Source organism: Salarias fasciatus, chromosome 5 (assembly GCF_902148845.1).
Source record: "Salarias fasciatus chromosome 5, fSalaFa1.1, whole genome shotgun sequence".
Taxonomy (NCBI): Eukaryota; Metazoa; Chordata; class Actinopteri; order Blenniiformes; family Blenniidae; genus Salarias; species Salarias fasciatus.
In genome coordinates this window covers 31,794,159-31,815,595 of record NC_043749.1, presented here as the reverse complement: position 1 = coordinate 31,815,595, position 21,437 = coordinate 31,794,159, and the positions used below count along the sequence as shown (strand labels likewise).

The window sequence follows — 21,437 nt, the reverse complement described above, 5'->3', positions numbered from 1 at the left end:
TTTACAGAGAGATTTGCACTCGAGCACAATGGCGGCTCAACGCTGCCAACAAAGGCCGTGACAGATCACTTTCTGGAGAAATGTGTGTGTGTGTGTGTGTGTGTGTGTGTGTGTGTGTGTGTGTGTGTGTGTGTGTGTGTGTGTGTGTGTGTGTGTGTGTGTGTGTGTGTGTGTGTGTGTGTGTGTGTGTGTGTGTGTGTGTGAGAGTGAGAGAGAGAGAGAGAGAGTGCGCGTGCGTGCGTGTGTGTGAGAGAGTGTGCTTCGTTTGACTTTTAAACGCTGATCTGCATGTGGGCTGTTCTGGGCTCTGAGGAGGAAAGACCTGCAGCAGGTGGTGAGGGTGGAGCGCCACAAAGTAGACAAAACACCACTAAACAAAGTCGGGTATGCTGCGGACGATGTGGACGTCACCGTGTGTGTGTGTGTGTGTGTGAGTGGTGACTATTTGTCTGTTTGCATGTTCATGTGGACTGACACACTGGAATGCATTTGTGTATGCATAAATCTCCCTGTGTGTGTGTGTGTGTGTGTGTGTGTGTGTGTGTGTGTGTGTGCGCGCCGCTGCAGGAAGTTGGCCAAGAAGCAGAAGGAGACGGCCAGCAGCTCCACCCAGCAGAGGGAGATGGGCCCGGTCACCACCGCCGACAAGAGCACCACCAAGGTCAGCACGCTGCACAAGGACGACCCCTTCTCCACCTCCACCCCGGACCTCAACGGCTTCAGTGAGTCACGCCACCGCAAGGCAGGCTGGGAGATGTGCTGCTTCCATGAGTGTAGTGTGTGTGTGGGAGAGAGAGAGAGATTGCGATGAACAACAGAAGCATGCAGACTGGAAGAGGATCGCCATCCTGCTGAATACTGGTTTTTTTGCCCTTGTCTCTACTTGAAAACGCCCGCGGAGCCGAGAGCCATTAATCATTTTGTCACGTTCATTTATTCAAATAGTGGACGTCTCATTTTCTAAAGGAAATCGGCATATGGCCGTCGTCCTCATGTTGTGCTGCTCCGTTCGCTCTCGCGTTCCCGAGCGCCGCTGTAATCGCTTCCTCGTGCCGATCCGATCTCGCCGCGCTCGCCGTGTCTTCCGCCGCAGACTTGTGGAAGTTGCACGGAGGCGCCGCCCCCCCCACCCACAGAGTGGTGCGTTTCCAGAGTTCCTCCGTGCGCGCACGCCGCTCGCATGTCCGGCGTAATTAGACGGGGCCTCTCAGGAGGGCAATTTTCTCTTGAAAATGTCAAGCTGGCCTTTTGGGAGCGCCGGCCGCTGAAAGCCAGGGGTGCCGGCGAGGGACTAAGTAGCGGGCTAATGCCGGCTGTAATTGCCTGCACTCTTCCTCCAGCTGTCCGCGCCGCTCGCCTGACGTGCAATAACGTTTTTGCATCGGAGGCACTTAGAGCGGAGCACTTTCATCTGGACCTTATGTGCCTGCGCGATCAAGCCGTTAGATTTTTACAGTTTTATTTTTTCTTTCAAATCGCCGCGGCTGTTCGTCCGGGCCACCGCCGCCGCAGTGAGAGAGAAGCCAGCTTTCTTCTTGACCTTCAGTGTTTGATTAACTTGTAGTTTGAAAAACATTGAGCACTTTCTCCTCTAACTCTTTGAACGAGTCGATAAGTAGACGCTCGGGATTCGGAGAATGTGTAGAAGTGGAGGTTTTCGCTTTTTAACTTATCGATTGTGTTTTGTACAATGCCAGGAACGGCTCGACCTTGCATGAGGCCCAATTTGAAATTCCACCACTGGAATCTCTTCGTATTGAAAAAGATTTGGACTGCCTAAAGCAGGGGTGTCAAACATAAGGCCCGCGGGCAAAGACCAGCTCCAGTCCAGCGCACCAAGCAGATGGTCAACATTTCAAAGAGAGGATTATTTATTTCACCAACTCCACCGAGAAGCGAGCGGGGGTGTGAGTGATGCCAACCTGAGAGCTGGTTGGAGAACCATGCAGAGTGAAAGAGAGAGGTTTAAGGTTCAATTCTCACAGCTGACGGGTCACTTCTGTGGCGTCCTTGGATGGGTAAATGCTAGGGGTGTGACGAGACACTCAGCTCAGGAGACGAGATTTCCCCTTTAATTTTAAGAAAACAAAAATGACAAAATTTATGACTGGAAAACAGGCTTTCTTTTTTTTTTAATTTAACACGAAACAGTACAGGTGCATTTTGTGCACAGGTCTAATGAGGAGACATCCTAAAATCCAAGTGGTAGTGTCCCCTGGAGACAGGTGTCTCTTTAGAGGGACAGGCTATGAGGACTAAATGGAGGACATGTTAAAATAAAACAGCTGGAGTTCATTGTTGGAAATCAATAGTCAGAAATCCCAGTGGCGACATGGAACAAGCTGCTCAGTGATTATAAGAAGAGTTTTGATTGCTGTAATAGCTAATAAAGACTTCAATTATCGATAAGGGTGTGAATAATCCCGGGCGTGACACTTTTAGGGAAACTTTTGGAAAATACCTGTATCATTTCCGGTAAATGAAAAAAAAAAAAAAAGGTTGTTGGTTGGATAAAAGTAACTTTGAGCTTAAATTTTCCCTGGAATCTGAATAATTTGGGGCTTTAACGTGTCTGCATCATGAGAACGACTCAGAACAATGCAGTTACGGAACATATTTGACCACAGTAGTTTACTTCTGTGGTCAAATAAACGGTAATAGTCTGAAGTCAGCTGTTTTGGCATTTTTCATACCCAGTGTGGAATCGGGTGGAGACGGGTGGAGGTCCTCGACTCCAACAGCTCCGTTAAGGGTGTGTTTAGTCTGACGGGCCTCTGCCTTCTGCCCGGGGGACAGTTTTTCTGGCCGGACCTCGTCACACTCCTGGTAAATGCAGAAAGAGGAATCGGTTGGTTTAGTAACAGTCTGGCTTTTAGGAAAAGTTGAGCAGATTCTGTCCGCCATTCACTGGAAGAGCCGTGTGAGAAATGTTTGCGTTGACGGTGTATCGTCACACCGACCTTTAGAAGCGCCGCTCACACGCCGGCGCTCCGTCCTGATGAGACGGGGAGAAGTGCTGACACAGCCGAGGGGACCCGGTAATATCTGAGCGAATGGACCCTCACAGGGAAAATAACCCTCCTGTGTTATTGCGTCCCCGCCCAGTCGCCGGCCGTCTTCCCGGGACACTGCTGTCAAAGCACATTTCTCTTGGTATGCAGGTACGCTCCTCGCCGTATTAAAGCCGGGCTTCGTCCGCCGGAGCATCAGCATACGGCGCCGGCGTGCATGAGACGGGAGGGATTTCTATCAGACGAGAGGAGAAAATATGTTGTGTTTGGGGGTATTAGGAGAGGAGAGCAGAGGCCAGAGATGAGAGCGGAGAGAGGACAATGGAGATAAAACCTAAATCACGCACAGTGTGGAAATTAGGCCATTGTGGCAGAAAACAGGAAGTGAATAAGAATTAGGCGAGCGAGGGGAAGCAGCGTGGATCATCTTCACGTCGGGAAATTGTCGACACATCAGGAAAACTGTAAACACTGGATGAGGTCTATATCAGCGACTGTTCAACAGCCAATTTCAACACCCTGTAATCAGAATACCGAGCAGAGCGGGCCGAGGAACACAAAATAACTGAGGTGTAGTTAAAAACCAGAGTCTGCTTCCTGAGTTTGAATAGGAATCAGTAGAGACAGAAGAGAAGAACTGAATACTCTGTGAAGTTTCAACCTCTGGGACTTCGACCTGACGCTTCCAGATCTACTGTATTCGCCCGCATGAATGATTCAACCGCTCTAGATTCATGACAATCAATAGAGACGCGTCAATACCAGCTTTTAAAGGATGAGGACGAGAGAGAGCACCGACCTTTAGCTGCTTGTCGATACTGATACCAGGAAAATCCATCAATAGCAACTAATTCTGCACACCGGCTCACTGTTAACAAGGGATCAGCCACTCTTTAATCGTGTTTAGCATGTAGCATCACTGGTGTGAGCCTGAGGCTCTTTAGCATGTAGCATCACTGGTGTGAGCCTGGAGCTCTTTAGCATGTAGCATCACTGGTGTCAGCCTGGAGCTCTTTAGCATGTAGCATCACTGGTGTGAGCCTGAGGCTCTTTAGCATGTAGCATCACTGGTGTGAGCCTGAGGCTCTTTAGCATGTAGCATCACTGGTGTGAGCCTGGAGCTCTTTAGCATGTAGCACAGCTCGGAGCTATGGCCTCGGGAGTTTAACTACAGAGCAACATCATTCTAACTGCTGCTCCAGATGCGTCTCCTGGTCAGTTTGCTGGTTAAGTTGCTAGTTAAATTTCTGGCTAAGTGGCTGGTTAAGTTCCTGATTAAGTTGCTTGTCAGTTTGCTGGTTAAGTTCTTTATGAAGTTTCTGTTATGTTACTAGTTAAGTTTGTGGTCAAGTTCCTCATTAAGCTGCTGGTTAAGTTGCTGATTAAGTTTATGGTTACATTTTTCCTTATGATATTTAATCAGAACATAATTTAAAGTCTGTCTTGCTTGTGTAGTTGTCATTAATATTGAGGGCCCCCCCCCCCCAGATGACGGCCGTCGCCTGTCTTCTCTCATCGACCTGCAGGCATGAAGTCATGTAAAACTCTCCAGGTCGTATCGTGGAGTCTCTCCAACACCAGGACCCGAGTTCCAGACCCGACAGTCGATGCTGGGATCCGTATTGGTGCAGCCCTGACAGTCACCTCTAGCTGTGCGCACGCACACACACACACACACACACACACACACACACACACACACACACACACACACACACACACACACACAGAGTTACTGGCCCTATTGATGAATGTGTGTATTCTAGCTGCGATATCTAGCTGTGGATTATTGAACAGGCTTAGCCAGCATATAATATGTCACAGTCAGTCTTCCAGCGGCTCCCCCCAGGTTTTATCTTATTGTGACTGTGTGTGTGTGCACGCCTCTGTCTATTCCTACATATCATTTATTTATAGACCTCTAGCCGCCTGTGTGTGTGTGTGTGTGTGTGTGGTCGCCCTCAGTCTCTGCTACAGGAAACAGGCCCTCGTGCTGAATCACATTTATTAGCAGTGCTAAGCTGTTTTCAGCGGCGACTTTATTCCCAGAGCGGCCAATTTAAGCCGGCGACGGCGTTTTCATTAGCCACTGCGACGGGCTTCACAAGGTCCGCCGACAGGAGCTCAAAACAAGAAGTCCAGCGCGATGTGTGTCGTCTTCCGCTGCACTCGGCGAGAGGTCACTCCTTAAACCTTTTAACCATGAAGTCAGGGCTTTCTGTTTTTTTTTTCAGATGTAATTTGTAATAAGCACTTCAAGTGCTGCTGAGTGTCAGACTCTGAGCCTCACAGAGTGACGGATAAATTACCTTCATATGGACGGATGTCAAGTCAGAGGAATAACAGGACTGAGCGGGTGGAGGAGCGTTAAGTGCAGAGAAACGTGTTCGGGTCTTTTCATGCTCCGTGTCCGCACTAATGGAGGAAGACTTCTGAACCGGAGCCTTTAAAGACGAGAGCCAGCTGAGAGGCTTTTTAGTCGCCGCACATTAGAGCCGCGATCCGTCTCGGGTCAGCGCAGCTTTTCTGAAAGACCGACGCTGCGCAGGCGCGTAGTCCAGTCCGGACTGTCCTGGTCCTGGTCCTGGTTCCAGTCCAGATTCTCCTGGTCCTGGTAGTTCCAGACTGGACAGTCACCGTAGCAACCGTCTACCTGGGTGTTCTGACCGTACGGACGTCCTTGACTCTCTTCCTTCGTGTGCAGCGTATTCTCCCCCCGCACAGGAAGAACATGAAAACTAAGGGGCGCTCGACCCTGACCGTACCTCGGCTTTCTTGTTCCGCTCCGTCGCTTCGCTCAATTCATTTTTCGCCCTCATTCTTCTTAAATGCCATAAAAACACTTGTGTGTATCGACGAGCGCGGAGGCCGCGGCGCGTTGCATCGACGGCTGCAGTCGCCGGGTCAGAACCGCTTTCTGTCTGGAAATTCAATATTTAGTTGCATTGATGGTGCCATTAGTGTTATTGGATTGTTCCCTGTTCTGTTGAATATGGAGCATCGATCTGCCTTTGTGTGTGTGTGTGTGTGTGTGTGTGTGTGTGTGTGTGTGTGTCCTGATGATCGGGTCGGTGGTGGTTTGATGAATCTAATCTCTTTTTTATATTTTGTCCCGTTCTCATTCCCTCTGTCGTCCTTGTCTTGTCCTCTGTTTTCTGTTTTCTCTTCCTGCCGACTCATTTTATTACGTTTCTCCTCGCCCCTCGTTTCCTTCCCCCCCCCCCCCCCCGTCCTGTCTTCTTCCTTCCTCGGCGCCGTCGTCCCGCTCGCCCCGTCCTCGCCGTCCTCGGCGGCGTCTCCCCTGCAGCCTCGCCGTCCCCGTGCTCCTTCTCTGTGCAGGGAAGCAAAACGCTGCAGAGCAAATCCCTGCTGAATTCCTACTACTCAGGTACACACACACACACACACACACACACACACACACACACACACACACTCCGGGAAACAGCCCAGAGCCTCCTCCTCAACCCTTTTTTCTTCTTATTTTATTTTGGTTGAGGAGCAGTTGTGAAGTAAACGTTAGGTCAACATCGCAGAGTGGTGATGTTCATCATGGATGACAGACGCTCATGATGCTTGAAGCAGGAATTTAAATTCCTCCAAACACATTTATTCCGCACCAGGAGAGAACGCGATATTCAATTCAGTTACAGTCTGTTATATAAGGCCCCTCGTAGCACTCACCTGAGAGCATGCAGAGAGAAACAGCAGAGGCAAGGCAGCTCTGAGCCTGCGAGGAAAACCTTCAACAACTGTATTAAAATAATTCTGTTACTCTCTCTTATTGCTGAACATCAAAATGGATCAAATCAAATCTCAAATTTGCTTTAAAAAAGCACGTATTTCCAACTGAAACCCTCGACCTGCCTGATTATTGGCATGTAACAGGACAGATAGTAGGAAATCCTGGAATTCAACTACCCACCTGTCACTGGCAGTGAGAGCTGGTCTGTTAGAGGACAGTAAAAGGAAAGAGAACAACAAACAAACAGGCTTACAACTCAGGGCGAGCTTATCGACAGGCTGCAGACCTGATGGCTGCAGGACGATACAGCAGGAGACGACCGACTGCAGGACGGAGACGCACAGTTTAACATTAGAGAAGCTTCTTGCAACAAAGGACTTGAAGCAAACCAAACCCTGTTTCAAGTGAAAATGCAGTGTTTTAGGTTTGTCCAGTCCAGTTTATCTGTAAAGCACTATTAAAAACAACAATGTTGACCAAAGTGCTGTACAAACAATAGAAACAATAGAAATAGACATAAAAAAATATTGATAAGACAACATTGGCAACTTTTCAGCAAAATACAGTCTCACATTAGTTAAAAGCCAAAGAAAATAAATGAGTCTTAAGGCGGGACTCAAAAACAAGAATAGATGGGGATTGTTTTGTGTGCAGAGGTAAATCATTCCACAGTTTCGGACCGACAGCCGAAAACGCTCGATAACCCCGACGTTGGAAGTTTGTGTCAGGAACCGCGAGTAGAGCCTCGTTTGCTGATCTGAGGCAGCGTCCCGGCACGTAAGGCACCAACAGTTCAGACAAATATGGTGGGCAGGTCCATTCAAAGATCTGAAAACAAGTAAAAGAATTTTAAAATCAGTCCGGTAGCGGACAGACAACACTGGCCACATGTGATCATACTTCTGTGTGCCAGTCAAAAGGCGAGCTGCGGCATTTTGGACGAGCAGCAGACGCTTGAGTAGACTCTCCTCAGTGCCGGCGTACAGAGCGGTACAGTAGTCCAGCCGAGTTGTAACGAAAGCAGGAATCAGTATTTCAAAATTCTGTCTTGAGAGGAAAGACTTTACCGTAGCCAGTTGTCTCAGATGGAAAAAACTTGACTTCACAACAGCACTAATTTGCTTATCAAGCTTGAGGTCATGGTCCGTTTTGACACCAAGGCTGGTAACAGCGGGCTGAACCGAGTGAGTCAAAGGCCCAAAGTTAGCAGGTTTACTGCCGGCCTTACTAGGACCGACCAGAACAACCTCAGTTTTACTGTCATTGAGACACAGAAAGCTTTCTGACATCCAGTCCGTAGTCGCATTAAAGCACTCCGGGTTGAGCAGCACTGAATGAAATGAAAAATGTATTTATGCAGCAGAAACTCTGGAAATGGTCAAGTTTCAGTGGCTTCATTGAGCATCGTCGTGTGAACGGACACCCAAAGCGTTTTGAAAGTTCCATATTTTGGTTTGATCCTGTAAACCTGCAGCAGTTCTTAGAAACTCTGGGCGGTCAGTAGAGTCTGGAAGCTTCATCAGACTGAAACTTCAGCTCAAAGTTTCGCTCAGGTTTGAATTCCGAAGCTTCATCAGCGTTCTGAAGTGGCGCTCACAGTTTCTATGAGACAAACAAAGCCAAGAGGTTTGACTTTACTTCTTTTAGAAATGACTTCTGGAGCTGCTAATGACTGGATGTTCATTTCATTTTTTCAAGACGTGTTCTGAAGCTGCACCATCATTTTGGTTGAATTGATTTACTTTCGAGGTGCGTGGATGGAGAACGGATGGAGAAGTTTCCTGTCTTTAAATGATCCTGCAGCAGCAGCAGTAACACAGAACGCTGCTGCTGCAAATGAACCGAAATAACTTGAAAAGAATGTGTTGAATATTATGTAAAACTGTCCCTTCGGATCACCTGAGATCTATGTTTAGCTTTAATCTCCTTCAGAAAACAATCCAGGCAAACTGGGATGATTTTCCCTGCTCTTGTTTGAACAAAGCACCACTTAAGGGAAACATGCCTCCACTTGTAGACTCTAATAGCTTTTTAATAACAGCTGTTTGCTCTGATTTTCCAGCTTCATAACTCAAGCAAATATTAATGGACTTCAGCTCAGCGCACAGGAGAACGCAGACATGAAAACCTGTTTTCTTTATATTACTGATCTTATTTTTTTCAATTTCTAGTTCCTGTTTGACACAATAATGAAAAAAAGTGCTGTTAAATTACTTTTTCCATAATGAATTTGTTAATGACGCGTTTCTTTATCTGTGTGTGTGTGTGTGTGTGTGTGTGTGTTACATTAAATGTCTGTGCAGTGTCCAAAGAGCCTGTTCCAGCCACAACGTCAATAGGTAAGTTAATTTAACTTTAATTATTTTAAATCATAAGTGCTTCTGCAGGCGACTTTGTCTTTGTGTGGAAGCGCCGGCGTCAGCCGCGTTCAGGACACCGTCCTCCGGCGTCTTTCAGCTCTGGACCAGCTCAGTCGAACCCAGCTGGTAAAGCCGGCGAGTGCCGAGCGGCTCCCGGCAGTCGGGGGTTTTGAACCAGAGACCGGGGCCATGCAGGACGCCGGCCCTCCAGGACTCCCCGGCAGTGAAAACCGAGGCGCACCGCCTCCTGAAATATCGCCGTCAAGCAGCGGAATCTGTCTCAATCCATGACTCAGCTGCCGGCCGAGCAGATGGCCGCGTGTTTAAAGAAGCACCGATCGGTGTCGCGGACGCAGTCCTGCTTCAGGACAGCGGCGGACAGCAGCGGGACAGAGCAGTACGCTCGGCGTCCCACGGCGTTCGATTCCAGCCAACCCGCTGCCGTCTGCACCACTCGCTGTTACATCCCTGTTCGGTTCGCCGACGCATCAGCGCTCGATAAAGCAGAATGCAAAAAGCTGGCGGAGCGACTGGTGCAGCGGCGCAGATCCAGCCTCGTTCATCTTCATGGACGGGAGTTCGCTTTGTTTTTGGGAACCATCTGTTCTCGGAATCAGACGGGATGTGGAGGAATCTGAGTCGCAGGTTTGATCGTGAGGCGGAGGAGAAATCTGGTAAAGATGGACTGAAAATCGGTTACAGCGGCCGAACTGCAGGATGAATATTTCATCTGCGGTTCTGTGGGCAGTCGCCCTTTGACCTTTCATTTATCTCTCATCTCGCCATCCGTCCATCCGTCTCTGTCTCTTCACATCCTGCAGTCTTCCGGTCCGTCGTGTTCCCCTTCATTCACTCCTGCTGTTTTCTGTATCGTCTCCTCCTCTTTCATTTCATTTCATTCTTCCTTCCTCTGCTTCCATCCATCATCATCCCTCCTTTTTTAATCCATCACCCTCCTTATCGATCCTCTCACCCGTACCTTCAACTCTTCACTCGACAAAATTTCACCTCTGACTTTGTGGTTCAGCCTTTCATCCGTCCTGCTCGTTTTCCGTCCTCCTTCATTCATCATCCGTTCATCCATCCGTCCGTCTATAAATCCTTTCAATGTCCATCGGTTCACTTCCTGATATCCATCCATCCATCCCTCAATCCCGCCTCCCTCTGGGTTCATTCTGCCTCTTCCAGTTCACCTGCAGTACCGTCCCTCATCTTTACCTCCACCAGTCAGTCCATAAGACAGTCCGTCCTCCCTCTGTGTGGTTGAAGTCATCCCGCACCCCTCCCTCCCTCCCTCCCTCCACCCCTCCCCCCCTCCCCTCAGTGCTGGTGGCGGTTTTGTGCGTTATGCTGAGCATTGTAATTGCGTTATCGACTAAACGGGTGAATTAGCTCTGGAGGATGCAGATTATTGACCAGCGCGCATGTTTCCATCATTCTCATCATTATCCAAGGCCGAGGAAGAACGGAGGACGGATTCAGAGAGGGGGGGGGGGGGGGGGGGGGGGGGGGGGGGGGGGTGAAGCGCCGGCCGCCGGAGTCCAGGCGGCTTCCTTCTGCTGTTGACTTTATTTTTCTTAAAGGGAGAAGAAACGCTGAGAAGTTGAGTGTGAATGAATCCGAGCAGGAATCACAGTCAGCTGACACACGGCCAGGAAGAGTCGACAGTCCGTCGTTTATTCGGTTTCTCTGGTCCAGTTATTTCAGTCTGTTGCTGTGGTTCAAATCGATCTCTGAAAGTCTCAACGCTTCTGAAAATAAACCGAGTTAAGTCTGCATAACGAACATTTCCAACAACGTACTGAATGAAACGGCTCATATTGCATTGCCTAACATTTTCCTGACCGTTTTTATGTTTCCATTATTAAAAAAAAAAAGCCTCATCATTACTTAATATTTTAATTTCAGCTGAATTCTTAAGTCGTTTTTTTTTGGGTGGCCTCCAACGGAGGTAGAATTCCATCGTTTATCCATCAGAATGGGAGAAATTTCAGTTAACAAAAAAAAAAAAAGTTGAGAATCCAACATGCAGACACGTTAAAAAGTCTTTTGGAAGCAGATAATAGAGCCGAGAGAGCGGCGGCGCTCATATGACAGTTAGAGAGACGCACAGATGGAGGGATGAAAACGAAGAGTTGAATCCAGTATGCATGGCACAGCTGGGCTTAACTGTGAGTGTGTGAGTGTGTGTGTTTCCCTCTCATCCACCTTTACGCCTGATCTCCTGAGCTCAGGTGTTTCCTGGGTCTGGACGTTGCGTTTCATCCTCGCTCTCCTTCACCGTTATGAAACGCTGCGCGCAGAGAAGCCAGCATTCGCATGCATAATGTAGCAGGGCCTAATATATACATATATATGCTTCAAGAGACAAGGACACGTCGGAGAGTTACAGACAGACGCCGTGGAACATCCATATGCACACATGGCGGTGCGAGCGCCGAGGCCCAGTAAACCCCCGGATCAGCGGAACGCCGGCGCAGCATGGCGTGCATTTCATGTGCAAACACGTTTTCCCTCTAAAAATCAATTTTCCAGACACTGATGTATGTTAAAAGGTTGCGCAACACTGTTCTTCACAAGCCCGGCGTCAGCTGTGTGTGTGTCCTGCCAGGGACCGTCCTCCGCCGCCGCCGCCGCCACTCGCACCGGAGCCGTGTTTTTCCACGGATCAGGAGCTCCTCCCGGTTAATTAGGTACACAGAGTTGCACAAATAGGATGACATGCAGACGAACACGGGAGAGCGGGAACAGAAAGCTGCATCATTAACCCAAACCCCCCCCCCCCCCCCCCCCCCCCCCCCCCATTCCACCCACCCCCCCTCCATCCGCCTGTCTTCTCCGGAGCGTCGACGAACCACAAAGAGCAGCAGAACTCTGCCAAATTGAAATAACTCTCTGAAAGCTCCCGGTAAACACCGACAGCACAGTGCTGCAGACGGAGTGTGAAGAGTTACGCCGAAACACAAACCTCGGATCTGAATACTTCAGAATAACGTTTTATACTCCTCAGAAATACTTTCAATGGGTGTTTCTTTCTTCACTTTTGTATCATTTTTCTTGGCATTTTCAGTTTGCATGTTCCCCCTGTGTGCTTGGATTCCCTCCAGTTTCCTCCCACAGTCTAACAGCATGTGTGTGAAAAACCCCTGAAACTGTTCTGAGGTGAGCATGGAAACGTTGTCGTGTAAACGGGCCTCGGTCACAGTTTGCTGCTCCTCAGTTTGAGAGTTTCTCTGGTCCTCATTCGCTTGATGAATCTGCTGCATTCTTGATTTCAGAGACGTCCGAAAACCGTTAACTTTTCAGTGAAATTAGCTCCAGTGGATAAAAGCGGTGCTGGATCCAGGTCTGATCTGGAGGAGATTCAGTCGCTGATCAGACTCTCGGCTGTCTAGAAGGCGAAGCTGCAGTGAAATATTTAAAGCAGTCCAGAGTTACCACCTGAGCGGGTAACATACTGTTTCTTTCCACAGGACTTCTTGTGTTGGGAGGTTTTTCTTTTTTTTCTCGCTTTTTTCACCATTGCTGAAGGGCAATTATTTTTCCCAGTCTAGTTCAGCATAGCATTAGGCTGCATGTAAGGTGATTATGGCTAATGGTAGTCATTTTGTTTGGCCGTAATGTGGCACTGCTGGGTAATTGAAGGTGAGTGCAGGGTTGGAAGAAGGTAATTTTTAAGCTTTATGTTCCGGGGAAGGATCGAGCTTCTGTCCTGTTAACTAGCCACGTTGCGTCTGGCTGCTTACACGGCTGATATTGGAGAGCCGGCGGCTCTCGATCATCCGTCTGCCCGGAGCAGTTTGTTTCAGCCTCCTGCTCGACAGGGTGAAGATGAAGTTATGCTCCACAGTCATTCACTGAATCAGATTAATTGAACTCGTCTATTTGCACATATATTCTGAAGCAGGATGCACTGGTGAGATATGAAACCTCTAAATCAGGGGTGGAAACACGGTTCAGTTCAGCGGCTACAAACAGCCCACGCTCATCAGGAACGGGCCGGCCAGTGAAACAGAGCCGTCATAACCTGCATTTAGCGTTTTTCTTTGCTGTAGTGCAGAGTGTACATGGTGGAAATGTCCATATTTTCACAGAACTACTAAATTATTAGCAAAAATTACTGCAATCTGGACATAAAGTCAAATATAATTAAGCTTTCTTGTGCAAAATCCAGTGAAATGTCCAAAAACGTGTCCTGCAGTTGTTGCATTCTGCATGTTTTGATCCAAACTGCCCCTGATATCTCAGCCCGGGTCTCACTGAAACGTCCATGTTCTCTTTGAAATGTTTACCGTTTGCTTGGTGGTTTGGTGGACCGGATTAGAGCCTCTTGCGGGCCAGTTTTGACCCAGAGGCCTTATATTTGACACTTTTGTTTTTCCTATTATACTGAGCGACTGTCAACTGTTCAGTGGCCTGCATCGCTGTGGAGGGAAGTCCTGCTGAACAAACAGCCTCCTACACACTCCTCTGTTTGTCTGCTGCAGCTTACCTTTACACACACACACACACACACACACACACACACACACACTCTCTCACTCCCTCACGGGGCGTTGCTCTCAGTGAGTCAGTGATTTCTCGTCTGGTGTCACGGAGGCTGGAGGTCGGATGAGGTAAGCCGCCGGGACGCTGTCTAGACCAGTTGACCCTGCGACCCCCGGCCCGGATCTATTTTCTGCAGGGTCTCCGTCGCCTCTTCTGCCCGTCGCTCCTTTGTTCTCCCGCCTCGCCTCCTCCGTCTCTTTTCCTTCCGTCTGTTCTCCCTTCAGGCTGAGTTTCGAGACGCATTCAGCTCTCAGAGTATCGGGTGTGTGTCCGAGGCGCCGTTCACACCACAGCGTTTCAGGTGACGACGCATCGCGGCTCCACCTTTTCAAAAAGTTGCAACAGACAATCGAGGCACAGTGTAAGACTCACCTTTTCACTCGAAATCATGTCAGCGGCTCCCGGGCAGCTGCGAGTATACCGCTTGTTTCCGTCCCTTCACCCTGCTGCTGCTCTTCTTCCTCCTCCTCTCCCAGACAGCAGCTCAGCGTTCTGCTGCCGGCCGTGATGCGTTTTAAATATTTGAGCGATTTTTCATTTTTACGCCAAAGAGAATTTGACCGGTTCAACTCGGAACGGCGGCGAAATGAAGCTGAACTCGACCTTGTGTTTTGTTGAAAGCAAGAAAAAAGGAGGAAAAGTAGAGAAATGAACTGCCAGCGGCAGAGTTTCTCTTTTTTTCCCCCCGAGTTTTCCGTCTTTAAACAGCATGAGAGTGAATCCAGCTGTTAAATGTTCGAGTTAAAAGGTTTGCAATGGCTGTCATTTGCATTCAGAACAATATCTACATCCACAAAGATGGAGTCAGTGTACTTTCTAGATTTTATATGGACATTTGTGACGTTCAGCAGCAGCACAGCGGCTTGTTTTTAGAATCTTTAGACCACAATGGAAAAAGTCATTTGAACAGGATGTGTTCTGTTTCTTCATTTAAATTTTAAGATATAACTCATGGAAATAATAAATACAGCACCTCAAATTACCCCCCAAAAAGTCATAAAATCATGTTTTCATACTTTTTTTTAATCCAAGCACCATAATTAACGTGATTCAAGCTTGATGAAGTTTTTTTTAATTGAGATCTGACCGTTGAAGGTGTTTATTTTACCGCTCCACAAACTCCAGTGACAAAATTTATATTATTTTATTTTATTTAACAGACTCTAGGTCCATATAAAAGACGAAAAAAATCCTTCCAAGTTTGAAAAATACACAGAAAGTATTTCCAATATTTCCAGGAGGCTTTGGTCTGTTCTGAACCCCTCCATTGCTCCTCCGTTTGCAGTCAGTTCTCTCCCCCGGTACCTGCATCTGTACTTTCAGCTCATTCAGCCTGAACCCTGCTGACCTCTGCCAGGCTCTGCTGAACTCTCTTTCAGCAGCCAACATGGCTGCTTCATCCTCCCTAAGCCCCGCCCACTGGGCTGCTTCATTTCATCCTCCCTAAGCCCCGCCCACTGGGCTGCTTCATTTCATCCTCCCTAAGCCCCGCCCACTGGGCTGCATCATCCTCCCTAAGCCCCGCCCACTGGGTGATGCAAACAAAATAGTACATTCACTAAAGGCATAACTGTGGCCCTTAAGTGAACATAAAAGCACATTAAACTAGTCTGAGATGCAAATAATAAACATCTCATGAGTACAGGACGTCTCCTCGGTTCATATTAAACACTTAAAGTAGAGAAAATAGAGATAATTGGTCCTTTAAAGTGACAGCAGCGAGTCGGTGGCCGTTTTCCCGCCCAGTGCCCCATCACTTGATTTCTGCCAGAAAGTGATTTCCAGTCCGCGGAATCAGTTTTTTGCAAGCAAAATAAGCTTATTTTGACATTGTAATATCCCTTTACTCATTTTTCAAGTGGTATAAAGTATTGGTTATGTTAAAATATTGTCAATCTGACTTATTTAACAGCGATATAAGGCAACTGGACGTACAGGAGGCTCTCAAACGCAAACACAAATCGTTTGATGATCATAAAAAAGCTTGTTTGAGCCCGATGAAGACGCCGCAGAGCCACAGAAGCTGCGCTTTTCAGCTGTCCGCGGACCGGAAATCAGTTTTTGGCACGAAACCGGCGCTCCGTGATGGAGGCTGCTCCGCCGCACAGTAATACTCATGCCACACACGGAGAAGTGTAAAGTAACCAGTGTGGTTCTGTGAAAATGCTGAGACGGCGCAGAGGTGCGAGGAAATAAACGGCGGTGAATTCTAATGTGGGTCCAAACGGAAAACCTGAGCGCAGATGGAGGGAAACATTAGCGGTGGAACATTAGCAAGCGGGCTGCGGAGCTTCAAGAACGGTTTGGCATGATATGTGGAGATACCGGAGGAAAGATCCGCGCGGGGCAGCGAGGAGTCGGCGCCGCGATGCTCCGAGTCCGAGTCCATAACCGAGTCTTCATGAAGTCATCTGGACGGAGGAGGGAACTTTATATAGCACACTGCCAAGCATGAAGGACTGCATTAACACACACACACACACTGACAGTGCTGACAGTGTCGACGGCCTTCACACACACGCGGGCGGGCGCGCTCACACACACACCAAACCTGAAAAAACAACAACAAACGCTTCTCTCACTAAAATCAATGCCTTTCTTTTACAATCAACACACTCCATAAATGCACACTCAACACTCTCCCCATGGCTCTCACAGCTCACACACACACACACACACACACACACACACACACACACATGCATGCACGCTCACGCGCACACACCCGCGTGCGCGCTTGTGCCTGCGGGGTCAATAAATCTCCCCATTAGCATTGAGATGTCTTCATCATAGTCAGTGTTGTGGAGCTCGCGCTATGACTCCATTTCATGCCTGGCTTAATGCATATTTGACCTTGCTGAGCTCCACACGTATGCACACTTTGGCACACACACACACACACACACACACACACACACACAATGGAAGAAGCAGATGAAATACACACAGAAAAGCACTCACTCTCATCCATTTATATAGGATTTTTGTATATTTGCATTTAAACAGTCACTGAAAAACACATCTGTGGTCTTGGGCACAGCGAGAAATATCCATCCATCTATCTTCAGTAGCACTTTATCCACTTCAGGGTCACAGGAGGCTGCCGAGCCGATCCCCGGTGACGATGGGGGGGAGCACAGGTCAGCGGTCCATCACAGGACACACCCACTGACAGACAGGCAGCCACAGAATCTTTGGATCGGCAGAGGAAACTCGTGTTCCCAAACGCCAGGCTCCAGATCCTTCGAAGTAGCTCTGCACATCTACGTAACGACGCAGTTCGCCAGTGTGTTCGTCTCGTGGATCTTAAGTTTCTCACCTGTGAGGTCTGAGTAGATGTGTGTCACTCAGACCAAATATGAGCAGCTTGTCCTGTCAGGCGCTCCGTTGGTAGAGCAGGTCGTCTCGCAAGCGCAAGGTTGTTAGATTGATTCTCCATCTCACTCTTTCCTTATGTTGAGGTGTCCTTGAGCAAGGCACTGAGCCCCGAACTGCTCCCAGTGGATGGATTGAGCGTCGTGCATGGCAGACGCCTCCACTGGTGTGTGAATGGGTGAATGTGATGAACAGTGTGAAGAGATTTACTCTGCTGTGGCAGTGCAGGAACCGCTATGCATGTGTAGTCCATTTACCATTTATTACAACACAATCAGACGCAAGTTAGATTTCTTCTTGAAAGTAGAATATTGTGAATGTCCATGTCTGGTTCTGTAGAAAGTCTCTCCTCTGAGTCTGCAGAATGTTTTCTTTCCAGCCTTCAGAGTTTGCTGGTGTGGAATTGTGTCTGTGAAAGTGTCTTGAAATGACTGTTGTGTTCGACACGGTAGACATGAGCTGATTGATTGAAAGACTGGGATTGTTTTGTGGCGTCTCTTTAGCTGAGATTCGTTTCCTCACCTGCCTCTCCATGAATTTCCTCTGCAGACTTTACTCTGAAAGACATTTTCCGTGCTTCATTTCCTTCTCAAACATTATTTTAAGAACTAAAGTATTATCATGCCAAGGGAGAGGATATGAAATACGGTCGGATATCGTCCTTTCTGGATTGAATGGACGACGTGCGATGCAGAGCGGAGGAGAAAGCTTGAGGCTGCGGTGAGGCTTTCGGCTGGACTGTTTTTGGAGAGGCAGTGCGAAGTGGGAGAGTAAAGCTGGTTCTGTTTCAGTGAGCAGACAGTTTGTTTGTCCTGACCTCTCTGCTCCTCTGCTTTTCTCCTGCACTCCGTACTCCTGTTGTTTCTTCACCTTTCCCCCGTCTCGTGTTCCATCCCTCCCGTCTTCTCCCCCTCCTCTTCGTTTTCTCACCTCGCCGGTGTTCCGTCTTCTGAATTTCCTCAACCCTCTTTGATTCTTCCCCGTCTTCTCCGTCGCCTCTCTCCTTCACCGCCGTCTCCCAGGACTCGTCAGCTATTTTAAATCGCTCATTGTAAACTCATTAGGGCCAATTTTCCCTCCTGGTGACTCTCGCCCCGGAGCGCCGGGGCTGCCGGGTGACCCACGCCACCGCCTCATTCTTCATTCGTTAAGGGAATCCGGCGCTCGGATCGGCTTCTGAAGAAACCACTTCAGGGCCTCTAATGAATCTGCAGCCATCATTAACATGCAAATAACTCTATTAAGAAAACATCAGGACGAACGGTTTCATATTATAACACACGCTCAATGCAGTACGGCCTCATCGCCACCATCTGAACTCACTACTGACGGATTTCGCTGGATTTTACTGCGACATTTACATCATTTCCCTGGAAGGGTTTTATCCACCTGTCTGTTTGAGGGGTTTCGAAACTTTACAAGAATATTTTTGCATAGAAAATGCAGTTATGTTTGCACCAATCCCACTTTTTAAGGGCAGATTAAATTCCCTCTTTTAGTGAGTTAACAGTCCTGAAGGAATCCAGTGGTGAGAGGGTTAACTCCTCCAGCACTCCTCAGTCCTCTGATCTCTCCATCAGCCTCTCAATCAACACATCTGCCTCTAATGGAGACCAGAGACTCATCCAGTCCATCTGATCCTCCTTTAATTGGAGGAGAGACTTTCCAATTACCTGTTCTGGCGCCATGTCCACCAATCAGGAGTTGTTCGGGAACTGCTTTAGCTCATCACTTATCACTGACAGGCCGTCTCTTCTCTTGAGGTGTTTACAGTGAGGGCCTCTGGCTGAAGTCTGTTTCTCTTGTCTGTGTCTCTGTTTGCAGACAGCAGCCAGCCGTCTCTGGCCCAGCCGTCCCTGACCCTGCAGAGTTTTCCTTATGGAGGCTGTGAGTCAGTGGAGCTCTCCTACCAGAGCGGTACGTCCTGAACCGGCTGCCACGCCACTCTCAGCCGTTCACTGAAGCAGTTAACAAGCCAGCGGCTTGATATTTGGTCCACTTCCATGGCCGATGCAGCCAGCGATGCATTTCCACTTGAAACGTTTTATTGTAACTTGGTTAGCTGGTTAGCCACCTGGCCAGTGCAGTTAATGAGGTTCGGAGGAAGGTTTTCACCCAATCTAAGTCTGTAAATCTGTCAGCTGCTTAATTCCAACTGGGCCTCGTGCACACTTAGAGATGGTCAAAACATATTAGTTTACAAACCCACAGGGTCAGTATGTCAGATTTAAGAACAGAAGTGTTGTCTGGAGTCAGATTGTTACCAGTGTTATCCAAGTCATGCCTTTGCAATCAATATGCACAGTTAAACAATGAATGTGATCATATAAAACCAAAAGTACGGATGCCTGTAGCTAATTCTATTTCTACTCATATATAGTAGCTGGCATATGATTTAAAAACCCTCATTAGTGAGATAAAGGCAAAATCCAAGACCACCACTTCACTACTTCTAGATATAATGTCAGTGAATACATGAAGAGTGATTAGAGATGCTCCCAGCAGAGAACAGAGTCATGATTCCCTCCGTGAATCCGGCCGCCCACTCTCCTTCCCACATCTTCACGGTATCTATTATCCTGCATGTTCTCATTTCTCTCCCTGGGAAAATAACGTTCCTGTCACTGCAGGTCAGTTCCAGGCCGGCCAATTTCAGCCGGCTATCCGGGTGGCAGACCTCCTGCAACACATCACGCAGATGAAATGTGGACAGGGCTACGGCTTCAAGGAGGAATATGAGGTGAGCACACACACGCGCGCACACACACACACACACACACACACACGCACACTGCTCATTACGAGAACAGTTAACAATATATAGGATATGGTCTCAATCGCAGCTCGGACATTACGAGCAGCTTTCAGCCAGAGGTCAAAAGGCAGGCCTGGCCCCGGATCTGATGTAAAAATACTCCGGCTGGTAAAGCAACAGTCTTCCATTGCTCAAAAGAAGTCCACGGAGCAAAGCTGCCTCTCGTTAGGTTGTTCTCAGCTACCACCCTGAATCGGACGCAGTTGTTTTTCTGCCGCATTTCACTGTTTTTTAAAGCGCTTTGCCATGAAAACATATCTTAACCTTTTCCGATCTGCAACACGTAAAAACTCACTTCGGTGTTGATGATCGTACTTTCAACAAATCCTTGAGGTTCTCCAAGCATTAGACAAACGTGTGTTTTCAGCTGTGATGCTTCAACAATGAGATTTACTTAATTTGTGTGGGAGTAGAAGAGACTGCGGGATTAGATGAAGTTTCGTGAGAAAGACTGGCTTATCAATTATTAACTCTCATCAATATTGATGATCAGAAAAACAAACAGGCGAACTGTAAAGTGGAGCTTTGGTTTGTGTCTTGCTGACTTTCCTCCCTCCGTCGGTATCATTTTGCTGCAGGACAGTATTTCCTCACTTTGTCTTCTTTCTTCCTGTTCTCCAGCTCTTTGTCTTTCCCGTCTGTTCGTCGCGCCTTTTTTTATTAACGGTTGTTTCTGTTTGCGTCTTTGTTTTAATCTGCTTTTCCTTCTCTCGTCTTGCTGCTACTTCTGCAAACCAGCATTTCATATGCTTTTATGGTTCTTTTTCCTTGAGAGGAAGCGGCTTAGAGCACCGTTTATCACAGAAAGATCCATTTATTATCAGTCTCTGTCAGTGGCGGTCTACCCTGAGCTGATTTTACCTCCCAATCTTCATCCCATCTCTTTCATTCCTCCACCGAAACATTGGCTTCCTGTCTTCTCCGTATTCTCTCTTCATTTGCTTTGTGGCTGGAAATAAATCTTAAAAAAGGCGCCAGGTAGACCATTTTTCTCCATCTCTCTCAACCTTCCACTCGCAGAAGAATGCATATTCTTTTATTACTGACTCGGCAGGAAGATTGTCCCTCCGTGATGCCGTACGTTATATTTTCATTTGCACGCTGTCGTTGGGAGTTTAAAACCCACTGATACGTTTCGGGGGAGCGCAAATGTGATTTATTCTGGTGTGCGAGAGGGAAGCAGAGGAGCTTTATTTATAGAGCTGCTGGCAGCCGCCTGTCACTACGAGCAGCTGATAAAACCTGACGAGCGGGCAGTGTGGGGGTCAGAGGTCAGAGGGCCATGCCGGCCTCTTCCTCACCCGCTCATCTATTTTCTCTTTCAGTCATTTCCAGGACAGTCTTCTCTCTTTCTGACTCAATCTCCAATGATTCCAATGCAGTACTGTCAAAGAAACGTTGTCTTCATGCAGTGAATAACAGACTATGAACAGTAGTGATGGTGAGATTTTATACGTTCCTGTATCAGAGATTAGTCAGCAGAAGTTAGTGATAGATTAACCTCGTTTTGTGACGTTAAACCAGTTAATTCAACCAGTAACTATTGAGACCTTCATGCATGGTCAGCAAGAGGAGACCAGAAA

The 21,437-nt window shown here is 48.0% G+C and overlaps 1 protein-coding gene across 9 annotated transcripts in view; it reads left to right on the top strand.

Moving 5' to 3' along the window:
• The window catches only part of ptprt (protein tyrosine phosphatase receptor type T), a 279,550-nt gene that overhangs the window by 212,274 nt on the left and 45,839 nt on the right, over window positions 1-21,437 (top strand). For all 9 annotated transcript variants that reach the window (XM_030091481.1, XM_030091480.1, XM_030091479.1 and 6 more), the window contains 5 exons: window positions 568-722; window positions 6,319-6,399; window positions 9,060-9,095; window positions 18,864-18,956; window positions 19,670-19,779. In XM_030091481.1, coding sequence (XP_029947341.1) covers window positions 568-722; window positions 6,319-6,399; window positions 9,060-9,095; window positions 18,864-18,956; window positions 19,670-19,779 — 475 coding nt within the window. The remainder of the gene's footprint in view (window positions 1-567; window positions 723-6,318; window positions 6,400-9,059; window positions 9,096-18,863; window positions 18,957-19,669; window positions 19,780-21,437) is intronic.